The sequence below is a fragment of the Melanotaenia boesemani genome, chromosome 21 (assembly GCF_017639745.1).
Source record: "Melanotaenia boesemani isolate fMelBoe1 chromosome 21, fMelBoe1.pri, whole genome shotgun sequence".
Lineage (NCBI taxonomy): Eukaryota > Metazoa > Chordata > Actinopteri > Atheriniformes > Melanotaeniidae > Melanotaenia > Melanotaenia boesemani.
In genome coordinates this window covers 25,273,776-25,285,910 of record NC_055702.1, presented here as the reverse complement: position 1 = coordinate 25,285,910, position 12,135 = coordinate 25,273,776, and the positions used below count along the sequence as shown (strand labels likewise).

Below are 12,135 nucleotides of genomic sequence, written 5' to 3'. Positions count from 1 at the left end.
CCAGCATCACATCAAAAATCTCAACAAGAAGCAGCACGGCTCCTTCTTATAGGAGGTTTAGTGATAAAAAGGAGTATGTGCAGGAAACAGGAGCTTAAAGATAATATTTGGACTGTGTGGCAGCAGGTTACCCCCTGCAGATTGGAGACCACTTTACTGACCTTAAACCTCAGTAAACAACGCTTCCTTTTGTGGGCTGTCAATCATGTTGATTCCCCGCTGGTTAAATATCCTGTCTGTTCTGGTGGGACAGTTTTAGTGGCTAACCTGAATGGCTGAAACGCAGAAGAACTTCCACCCATTAAGTATTAAGTTCTGCACAATAAGTTTTTATGTCACCTTTTGACGTGGTGTGTTTGACAGGTGGAGAAGCAGAGAGCAGACCTCACCAGAGAACTGGACGATCTCACAGACCGGCTTGAGGAGGCAGGAGGGGTCACGGCTTCACAGGTTAACTATCTATACGCACACTCCAAACAAACTGAGTATCCTGAAAATCGGTAGATTAAAACAAGCATCAGCAGCTTCTGTGTCATGAGCAGATGGAGGTGAACAAGAAGCGAGAAGCCGAGCTCCAGCGTCTGAGACGAGACCTGGAGGAGTTCTCCATCCAGTCTGAAGCGCTGGCTTCGTCGTTGAGGAAGAGGCACAGCGAGGTGGTGGCAGACTTGAGTGAACAGTGTGAGGCTCTTCAGAGGACCAGGGTCAAGCTGGAGAAGGAGAAGCAGAGCCTGAGGATGGAGGTGGATGACCTGGCTGCATCACTGGACTGTCTGCAGAAGGCCAAGGTCAGAAAGTTCGCCCACCTGCACAGTTTGTAGCTTCTTTCCTTTTAAACAAGCTAACAACTTTTCTGTATTTCATGTGCCACAGATGTCATCAGACACCCAGATGAAGAAAATGGAGGAGCAACTGGTTGAGGCCAACAGGAGAGGAGACGAGCTGCAGAGGACACTTACTGAACTCAGTGTAGCAAAGAACAGACTCACAGGTACACCGATGTTTTATCTCAGTCTCAGCACCTCTCATTTTCTGAAATCCTGGGGCCCTTTGCTGCATGTCATTCTCGTGTTTTCTGACCCCCTTTCCTGTCAAACTACTGTCAAATAAAGTCACTAGAGCCTGACAATCCTAAAGAAAAAATAAACTGTCTCAGCACAGCCTAAAATATAAGCCCTGTTTCCACTAATGGGTGCAGGTTGGGGCGGGGCAGGCCAGGGCAGGGAGGGGCGGGCTGGGTCGGGTCAGGTCGGGTCAGGACGCAGTTTTTTTGCATTTCCACATGCAAAAACTGGTAAGGGTACCATGATATCCAACCAAATCCAACCTACTTTTTTTGGGACCCTTCCGTTGGGGACAAATCTAATCAGTCCATCCCAAAAGGGTGGAGCTTGACACACTGCAATCCTTTCAGCCTTTCATAAAAACAAAGTAAGAACGGCTCATTGTTAAGAACAGAATATTTTCTTTTTGTTGATTAAATCTCCATTTAAAATGGCGTTAGGAAAGCACTGCCAAGAAGAGAGAACCGTTGGATGATCGTCATTCTCCTCCTTTGTTTTGTTTTGGTTATACTTTAAGGACCATGCTGTTATGTAGCCGAGGCATCTATCGCTATCAAAATGATACTCCACCTCTCAAATAAGCTTACGGTTGGCTGTGGGAACGCAACGAGATTACAGTTTACAAACCCTATCTGCACCCTAACCGCCCCAACCCAACCCACACCCGTTGTTGGAACAAAGGCCATAATGTAATCTCATCCTTCCATGTGTTTATACCTACAGATTTGTCCCCTAATGGTTACTGGATTGATTCTGGGCACCCAGAATCAATCAATCAGGCATTGACTTGATCGACTTGTTGTAGCTGGTGCACCCACATTTAACTCATTCAATTACCAACTACAGACAAGATTTAAGGCCAATTTAAGTTCTATGAGAAGATGGATATGCAGGTGCACACTTCTCCGTTTCCTGCGTCGTTTTCGCGCATAATTTGGTCTGTTATCAGGGACCTTGCAGATCCGTCGTTGGATGCAGCAAAACAATAAAACACCTGAACAATACCGCCAGAACCATGGGAGACAGTGTAGAGCAGTATAGCTGACATGCGACCAAGGAAAGGAATAAACCAGAGAAGAAAAGGAACAAGAAGAAGAAGATGTCAAGGACAGCAACTGTAGGGATGACAGGAGATTTTGAAGAAAGTCTGTATGAGTGTGTCAAGCATGTTGGGTAGCTGTAAACAATTTTATAGCAATGCATTACCACCTCCAAACGGGGTCTCTGAAACTGATGTCAGCTTGTGGAAGTGAACTCTGAACTTAGCACTGCCCACTAGTGGATGAATTGACTTAACCATGGAAAAGCTGCATGGAAGTATAAGGGTGGCGACATATGAGTGTCTGAAACGTAAGGGAGTATAAATGTGCTTAACATCCAACCAACTGACCAACCGTACCCACCCATGATGTTATTAATAACAGCAAGGTCAAGCACATCCCTTCATTCAGCTCCTAGGTCAGTTTATGCCTTTTCGCTTCATTGGAAATTACTTAAACATTTATGAAAAGATTAAAAAAGTACGTTAGTTTCCTAAAAACGCTCTCCTAAAAGTTATGGAGGACTTAGAAGGACTTCGAGGGTTAGGTCAACCATGTGTATGGCTTTTTATATGCAAGATCTATCCCATAATGCAACCCAGTAATATCTTATAGATGCACTACATAACTTTTGTATATTTTCTCAGTGATGTCTCTCCTAACGACGGCTAATCTAGCATCCAACTTGCATCCTGTACTGTACTGTGAGCTCTCTCCAGCCAGTAAAAGTGTCTTATCTTGACTCTTGTCTTATCTCTTGTGTTGTCCTTTTCTCTCTTTCTTTTCCTCTCATCCTTCAATAATGTCTTCTTAAGTTTCTTTGCTGAATCAGCCATGGTGTATTTTCAAAGTGGCCGTTGTGTTACTAGCGTATGTGTTTGCTAGCGTATGATGCGGTGCATAAAGTGAAACTCAGCTACAACATCACGAAGCGTCACACCCATTTATCACTTGTAAAAAAACAAAAACAACACGGTAATAAATGTTAGTGTGCAAAATATAAACCTTAGTAAAGTGATATGAGTAAATGACTGTTTTTCCAGCAGAAGGTAGGACACTGGCCAGTGTCACTACAGAAGCTCATCCCGAGTCTCTGCGTTCGCCTTAATGAGCCTTCAGTGCCGGGCAGAGCGCAGCCACTCGAACAGACCCTCTGTTAGGATGGTCTCTCATGATCCTGATCGCTCTGGCTGTTCTCCTCATTAAGATGTCCTGGAGGGTGGGGAGTGTTGTACACTCTGCAGACCTCAGCACCCTTAGCAGGGCCCGCCAGTCATGACCAGCACTGTTACCTTACCACTGGGAGATGTTACCAGTCAGAACACTCTCCACCACTTCTGTGTAGTGTCCTCATGGTTTTTTTAGAAAGAGTCTATAGTGTGGTTTTACAGGCTCAGGATGCTGCTGGGCAGCAACATGTCCAGAAATGCACATAATACATGTCACTGTGCCATCAAACAAGTCAGACACGCAGAGTTTTAGGGTTAGAAAATTGTGTATTGCATCTTTAAGGGGAGCTGGGATCATGCTAAGAGTTTGCAAACAAAGTTTTCTCTCAAATTGTTTTTTTCTAAGAAGACTGAGCTACTTTGTTCCACTTTGTGAGACAGTGCATGTTCATTCTTGACAGAAACAATGAAAGACACACAGATATGACAGCAATTTACTGGAAGATGATTCAGTTCCCCTAAGATAACGTCCTCAGATGTCCTTGCTATTTAATACCTCATATCAATGTACTGTACATGACCCAGACCACATCTGCTCCTTTTGTAGCTAATTAATCACATTGCTTGTTTTTCTACTGCTGCATGCTACAGAGTATCGCTAATCAGTGCTGCTGTGTGTCCTGTAATGCTAGCTGATAATGCGGACGTGAGCCGGCAGATGGAGGAGGCAGGGACCAGAGTGAGCCATCTGACTCGCTCCAAGACTCTGCTCCAGTCCCAGCTGGAGGAACTGAAAAAGCAGCTGGATGAGGAAGTTAAGGTTGGTGTTTTAAATATGAAACAATGCATGGTCCAGGTGGTTTTATCAAACAAAGTAAATATATTGACTTGTGTGTGTATGGGAATGACGGCAGTCTAAGCAGGCCATCAGCAACAGTCTGAGCTCAGCGCAGCAGGAGTGTGATGTGCTGAAGGAACAGCTGGAGGAGGAGCAGGAGAGCAAACAGGAAATGCAGCGCCTTGTTTCCAAACTCAACAGCGAGGCGACGCACTGGAGGACCAAACATGAGGCAGAGGCCATCCAGCACGCAGATGAACTGGAGGAGGCAAAGTGTGTGGTGTTGATACTGAACTGTGTGCCTCATTTGACATGATGCAATGCATTGAAAAGGTTTATGATGCTGACTCAACAATGTGTGTGTCACAGGAAGAAGCTGGCAGTCAGGCTTCAGGAGGCTGAGGAGGCCACAGAGGCCACCCAGGCCAAATGCTCCTCACTGGAAAAAACCAAGCAGAGGCTGCAGGGAGAGGTGGAGGAGCTCTGCGTGGACCTAGAGAAGGTAGAGTAGGAGACTCTCTATAAAATGTATATTACCTTGACATAAGCTGCATCCCTGTAGTCATAGCACGTTACCTGCTTCAGGCCAGTAGCTGTGGTCAGGCTCTCGATAAGAAGCAGCGAGTCCTGGAGAAGCAGCTTGGAGACTGGAAGCAGAAGTGTGAGGAGCTGGTGGCTGAGGTGGAGGGCTGCCAGAAGGAGAGCCGGCTACATGCTGGAGAACTCTTCAAACTCAAAACGGCTCATGAAGAGTCTTTGGAGCAACTGGAGGCTTTACGAAGGGAGAACAAGGCCTTCCAGGGTATGACAACACATACAAGTCTTTTACACTTCATCGTAGCAACTCAGATACTCTCAGCTGGCACACCTCTGCGACAGCAGCAGACACACACATTATAGAAGTTATTTGTAGACTTTATTTTAACCCAGCTGACATGTTTAGTGGATAACGATCAGCCCTGGCTGTCCTCCTCCAGGGCAGCACAGCCGGCCGATTGTTCAAAAAATTGAATCTGCATAAAAGCTATCCGGATTTGGGAATCCCATTTTTCAGGAACAGGGCTGTTCACAAGATGATGATATGTTTTATTCTTGCTGTACTATGCTGAAAGGCTTAATAGGTAGCCTATGCCAATTTTATCTACTTTATCCCTAAAACAGTTAAACAAGTCAGGTGCAACATATAAATATTAGCATATGCACCGACTAAAAAGATACTAGTATTTGTTAAAATCTATGTCAAATAGGAATCTCTACATAACGTCACTCTCAGCTCTTCATGCAAAGCGTCTGTGGTTGTGTTATGATCCATTGCTGCAAGCTACAACAACACATCTCTACCATCACCACCCTGTGATTTACTATTTGGGAGTAATTATTATGAGCACACCATCATGCATGCTGGGATTTTCTTGTCAGAGGTGATTTTTTTTGGCTGTCTTACAGCTGCAATCCATGCCATACAATGCCTTTTTCTTCCATGTAGGAAACGATAGCAACACATTTGTTGACATGTTTAGCTTTGCCGTCGTCAGAACGACTATGACAGCAGCTTCTTCGCATATTGCTATTTTTCCAAAAGTTAAATAAAGAAGTAACGTTGGTGCTCACAGTAAGACATTTTAGTAAAGAAATGAGAAAGATCCAGTTTCGTGCTGCTTTTACCCACAATGCTTAGCGCCTCTCACTTGCGAGCTCTATAAAAATCCTTACTGCTTCTTCTTCTCCTGCTGCTTTTTATGCGGTTTATGAGGATTTTCAACTAGCTTAGAGGTGCATCACTGCCTCCTGCAGGTCTGGAGTTGATCCTTAGAATTACTTTCAGTCATAAGACCATAAAGGTTAACAGTAGCCATGACTCAGCTAGCTTCTATGTCCCACAGAGGAGGTAGCTGACCTAACGGACCAGCTCTCAGATGGAGGGAAGAGTGTCCATGAGCTCCAGAAAGCCAAAAAGAAGATCGAGATGGAGAAAGAAGAGCTGCAGGCCTCACTGGAGGAATCTGAGGCAGCTTTGGAGGTACACAGCATGACTTTAGTAGACATGTTTATTTGTTGTCATATATGAAGCAAAGTGTGCATTTAGTTTTTTTACTCACACCCAGATTTTCTTGTTTTTATTCTTTCTCTTTTTGTCTTTTCCTTGCACCTCTTTTGCCAGGCAGAGGAGACCAAGGTGCTGAGGCTGCAGCTGGAGTTATCTCAGGCTAAAGGAGACCTGGAGCGCAGACTTCAAGAGAAGGAGGAAGAGATGGAAGCTGCCAGGTAACTCATCCTCAAGAGAACTCACTGTCCACCACCAATCTTTGCAAAGTTACAGGACGATGATAAACAGTTACCTGACAGTGGGTGGCAGGTGGTCAACTTCTCCCAGCAGCAGGTTGTTTAATGCTGTCTCAGTCTTTTAACCTTGTTTTAAAGGAATATGTAGACAAGTTCAGTGTAATTCTGCATCCATCAGCTTTTCCAGCTGCTTAAACAACTTCAAGAGAATGAGTGAAGGAATGACGCCTAGATTATATATAGAGAAATACGAATATATTTTCCTGGTAATCTTTTTAATTTATTACCACACAGTTTAACTGCTAAATTTATTCACCTGATCTTAAGTTACGGTAAGTTACGCTGGTGACCATTTGGAGAAAACCAGTTCGGAGAACTTCAGCTACAACTAACCCAAGTTCATGACCACAGGCAAAGACAGCAATGTAGACTTCTGACTAACATCATGACATGAACACTGTCAATGTCAACACTTTTGCTTATTACCAAGTTTGACATACTGAGGACGGGACAGAAGATTATTTAAAATCCAAGCAGTAGTTTTATTATGGAGTTTAAAATCTATTAGCTTACTGGCTAAAATATGTGGCTGAATGGTATTAAAAGTGCTGGAAAAATTAGAAAACAGAATTCTCACTGAGCTAGCAGAGGTTTCAAGATGCTTGTAGAAGTTGTGAAGCAATGCATCGTCCACTCCCACCCCTTTCCTACAAGCAAACTGCAACGGATCTAAAAATCTGAGACTTGACTATTAAGATGACCCAGAACAAGTCTTTCCAAGCATTTCATAATGTGCGAGGTCAGAGCTATGGGTCTGAGGTTAGACAGAGAGCTTCTCATGTTGGTTCATTCAAACATGATGTTTTCCATACGGCTGGAATTTTAGATGTAGACAAGGACATAGAAAAGATATAATGCAGAATAGCTGACAGCTGATCAGCACAAACTTTTAGAGTGCGTGGGTGCACACCATCCGGGCCTGCTGATTTATTCGGATTGAGACATTTCAGCTGCCGTTGGACACCATCCACACTCAAGACAATAGCTGGACTTGTGTCATCGAGACAGTTCTGTCTAAGAGTCAACCAGTCATTCCTTTCCATAGACCTTTAATGTTGCTGTTAGACATCGACCCTCAACCTTTTCCTTATATTTCCGTTTCCCTACCCTAATGCTTGCTTTTAACTCCCTCTGAGCAGTTTTTATTTGGTCTCTGTCACCGCTAAGAAATGCCAGTATTTTCTGATTTATAGCAACCTGTTACCCAAGGCTTGTTGTTAGCATTCACACGCTTACAGGGATAACAGACTCAACACACAAATGTATGTAGCAGGTGACTACGTCAGTGATACTGTCTATATCATTACTGCTGTCCAAGAGTATAGTCCAGTCAGTACAATCAAAGCAGCCTCTTAAAGTTTCACATGCGTTTTCTGACCACACGCGGACAGATTTGGTTGTAATCGATTGCCTCCGAACAGTAGGAACATAACTCGAGGAAATGCTTATGAGGTTGTGATCCGATTGACCAAGTGGAGGGAGCCGCTTCACAATGACGTTTTTCCTAATGTTTGTATAAAATAAGTCAATGGTTTTATCGCCCCTCGTTGGACATTTCACCATTTGTTTGAAGGAAGGGAGGGTGGCGGAGAGAGAGCAGTGGTTGAAGTCCCTGTTAATGATAAACAGTGCATCAGGAGAAGAGCTCTGCAAGTCGTGTGTGACTTTAGAAATAATTTCTGTGGCAGTCTTTCTATCCCCCGATGGGGGAATGTACACCACTTGAACAATGACTCACGGGGAAGATAATAAGGTCTACAACTCACCGCAAGAAGTTCAATATTCGGATCACAAATTCTCTTCTTTACCGTAACATGAGAGGGATGACACCATCGCTCATTCACGAGTAGGCAGACACCTCCACCCACTTTCTTGCCGGTCTTCGCTGGATCCCTACCCGGCCTTTGACTGGAAATTCTTCTTCCTGCTCCTTTTCAAGCATGGTTGTGCCTTAAGATGTGTTTTTGATTTGTTTTTGTAAAATTTTGTGTTGCTTGTGCATAGCCATGTGAGAAATAAATAAATAAATTAAATGAAAATCCACCCAGTTTAATATGTGAATCTGGAATCTTCTCACTGAGTCAATTAGTGGTATTTCTATGATATTGGAGGCTAAAAACCTGAATGGAGAATTAATTAAATGAAAATATTTATGACTTTATCTCAACTGTCATAATGTTATTTATTTGTTGTGGTTCTGGGTTCAGTTGTTCACTTATCCATCCATCCATTTACAGCTGTATTAAATTAAATTAAATTAAATTAAATTAAATTAAATTAAATTAAATTAAATTAAATTAAATTAAATTAAATTAAATTCAATTAAAAATACATAAATATAATCATTTAATGAAAACACTGATAAAAAATAAAGATGACCAACACACAAAATCTTCATAATTTCAAAATTAGGCTAAAATCCAAATGATACTAAATGAAGAGCCATTTAGCCAGCTTCTATAAGGAAGCCAGAGCTTCCATCACTGTGATGAATAAAGCAAATTACTACATTTCCCATGAACACTCTTCTATGACATATCATCCATCCACTGGCTGGATGCTTGCTTTAGCGTATGTGGTGTCTTTTATGCACTAATGCCTGAACAAAGTGCAGCTGAAAGGGGAGTAAATGTAATAAGTGACGTGTAAAGGGAAAACAAACGTGGTTGGGTGGTGTAAAGAATGAGGCTGCTTAGTAAGTTACTTAGTTCATTCCTGAAGAAGAAAGTGTTGAGAGAAAGTTGTTATTGATTTTGTTTGGCCTTTTAATGAAAAATATAAATAAAATATATTTAAAGGAACATGTATGATTAATCCTTTAACACATAATGTATCATATTTGATACGTACAGTTTCTGAGACCTATTCCATCACTTTATGGTTGCTCAAAGCCCTGTTATATACAATTCGATACTTCTTTTGGTCCCTGGTGGATGCATTTTGTACTACAACAATTCTGACATATCACACAGTAATATGCAAGTAATGTGGAAGGGCAGTACATAAATACTTTTTCCTGGGTCAGACAGGGTAAAATGCATTCATTTGTACTTATAATCTAAATGAACCCCCCCTTGTGGAAATTCTGACTATAACCATCGGACTGAGAAGGATGTAGCTGTTGTAACCAACACAGAGAACTGCTACAGTAAATCTAAATATAACTTGATGGGATAAGAACGTTTCAGCGTAATTAGCTTATGAAATGTTGTTGATTCTGTTTGAAAGAGGAAAATGTCTTCACATCATCCACTCCATGCTGAGTTGACACCTCTACACATAACTAAAGTTTGCATGTTATTTCTTGTTTGTTTCATCTCCCAAACAAACAAAATGTTTAACATGTTAATATGTGGTTCTTATACTGTATTTATAATAACTTGCTTTTATAAATTGCTTTTCATGCTGCCCAACAAAGGGACTGCATAAAACTCTTAAAGGTAAAACAGGAGCTGCTGTTCCTTTCAAATTAAGGTGCACTGCCTGTCCAAAAGAAGTCACCCTAATATTTAGTTTGACCTCCTTTAGCCGGATTCCAGCACCAGTTGCTGTGTCATTGTTTCAATAAGCTTTTGCAATGTCACAAGATTTATTTCTATCCAGAGTTGCATTAATTCTAGTCCAAGATCTTATATTGATGATGGGAGTCCGACCACTGTGCAAAGCCTTCTCCATCACATCCCAAAGATTCTCCATGGGGTTCAGGTCTGGACTCTGTGTGGCCAATCCATGTGTGAAAATGAGGTCTCCTGTTCCCTGAACCACTCTTTCACAATCTGAGCCCATTGAATCCTGGTGTTGTTATCTTGTAATATGGCCGTGCCATCAGGGAAGATGGAATAACCTGCTCTTTCAGTATATCCAGGTAGTTAGCTGATGTCAATCTTTGGGTACTTGATGTTGCTGAACCTAGACCTGACCAACTGCAGCAACCCCAGATCATAGACTAGATCTGGACTCATCAGACCACATGACCTTCTTCCATTGCTCCAGAGTCCAGTCTTTATGCTCCCTAGCAAACTGAAACATTTTTCTCCAGTTAGTCTCACTGATTAGTGGTTTTCTCATGGCTGCACAGCTGATCAGTCCCAATCCCCTGAGTTTCCTTCACATTGTTCTTGTGGAAATGTTCTTACTTTCACTATTAAACGTAGGCCTGTGTTCCACTGGTGGGTCACGATCATTCAGGGTTTTTTCCGGCCATATTTGTTCCTGGAAGGCAATGGTTCCTGACTATCCTTCCCGTTTTCAATAGTGTGCTGGACAGTTCTTAACCCAGACTTAGCAGTTTCTGCTTCTCCTTAGTTGTTTTCTTTGCTTGATGCCGATGATCTGACTCTTCTTAAACAGACTAACATTTTAATATGGTTGTTTAAGAAATAAAAAGCTAATAATTTCATTAGTTGGGGTTAATTAACATGTTGCAGCTGAAAGACAATGACCAATGCAGTAATTAACCAATGGGAGGCTCCTACCTATTTGCTTAGTTAAATTCAAGTGGTGACTTTTTTTTTTGGATGGGCAATGTATAATGTTGGTCGTGAAATGTCCTTTCTTCACCATCTGTTCAGAAAAAGCCACCAGAGGGCGCTGGAGTCCCTGCAGGCCAGTCTGGATGTGGAGGTGAAAGGCAAAGCAGAGGGACTGAAGGTGAAGAAGAAACTGGAGGGTGACATCAACGAGCTGGAGCTGCAGGTGGACCTGCTCACTAAGAGCAATGCAGAGCTCAACAAGACCAGCAAGAAGTTGCAGCAGCAGATTAAGGTTCAGCTTGTTCAGCTCACAGTATATCAAACTAAAGCAGTTGAAACTCAGAGTGTGTGTCCTCTTCTGTCCCAGGAGCTGCAGGTTCAGCTGGAGGAGGAGTCGCGAGGCCATGAGGAGCGCAAGGAGGAGCAGGCGGCCCTGGAACGCCGCTGTGCTCTGTTGGTTAGCGAGGGCGAAGAAACCCGGTCGGCTCTGGAGAGCACAGAGAGGGCCCGGAAGGTCCTGGAGATGGAGCTGCAGGAGGCCAGTGAGAAGTACAGCGACCTGAACAACCAGGTACACACAGGGATCTAGTTTCTTCTTCTGTCATCCTCATCCAAACAGATTTCCCTAATGTTTGCTCCTGTGTGTTCAGTTCCAGTTGGCTCTGAGCGGGAGGAGGAAACTGGAGGTGGATCTCCAGACTCTGCAACAGGAGCATGAGGAGCTGCAGGCAGAGCTGAGAGGATGCACAGACAAGGCCAAGAAGGCGGGCTGTGAGGTGAAACACTCTTTACATGAATGAGAATCCTTTAAACGCTTTCACACACTTTAAATCAGGCTTGTGTTCTGTCAGCTGGCCAGAGTCGGAGAGGAGCTGCGCCTGGAGCAGGAGCACACACTCCACCTGGAGAGGGTGAAGAAAGGTCTGGAAGGCCAAATCAAAGAGATGAGCGGTCGGCTGGAGGAGGCTGAACAGATGGCTCTGAAAGGAGGAAAGAAGATCATCCAGAAGCTGGAGGGAAAGGTTAGGAGACAGGAAGTTATCTCGCTTATCAACATAGTAAATGAAGGATAGACATTATTCTGAATATTCTGGGATGAAAGGATTGATGTGGCCATTCTTAACTGCCCCAAACCATACGTTCCCGACCCAGTGCATGCTGGTCCTACACCCTGCATCTTATTTATAGATGTACTTCTCACAAATAGGT

At 43.1% G+C, this 12,135-nt stretch overlaps 1 protein-coding gene across 4 annotated transcripts in view; it reads left to right on the top strand.

Annotated features, from left to right (window-relative positions):
- The window catches only part of LOC121632102 (myosin-16), an 88,327-nt gene that overhangs the window by 69,543 nt on the left and 6,649 nt on the right, over positions 1 to 12,135 (top strand). For all 4 annotated transcript variants that reach the window (XM_041973284.1, XM_041973285.1, XM_041973283.1 and 1 more), the window contains 13 exons: positions 364 to 450; positions 543 to 788; positions 874 to 991; positions 3,966 to 4,093; positions 4,188 to 4,384; positions 4,481 to 4,613; positions 4,697 to 4,913; positions 5,995 to 6,131; positions 6,273 to 6,376; positions 11,026 to 11,218; positions 11,294 to 11,497; positions 11,577 to 11,702; positions 11,778 to 11,948. In XM_041973284.1, the coding sequence (XP_041829218.1) occupies positions 364 to 450; positions 543 to 788; positions 874 to 991; positions 3,966 to 4,093; positions 4,188 to 4,384; positions 4,481 to 4,613; positions 4,697 to 4,913; positions 5,995 to 6,131; positions 6,273 to 6,376; positions 11,026 to 11,218; positions 11,294 to 11,497; positions 11,577 to 11,702; positions 11,778 to 11,948 (2,061 nt within the window). The remainder of the gene's footprint in view (positions 1 to 363; positions 451 to 542; positions 789 to 873; positions 992 to 3,965; positions 4,094 to 4,187; positions 4,385 to 4,480; positions 4,614 to 4,696; positions 4,914 to 5,994; positions 6,132 to 6,272; positions 6,377 to 11,025; positions 11,219 to 11,293; positions 11,498 to 11,576; positions 11,703 to 11,777; positions 11,949 to 12,135) is intronic.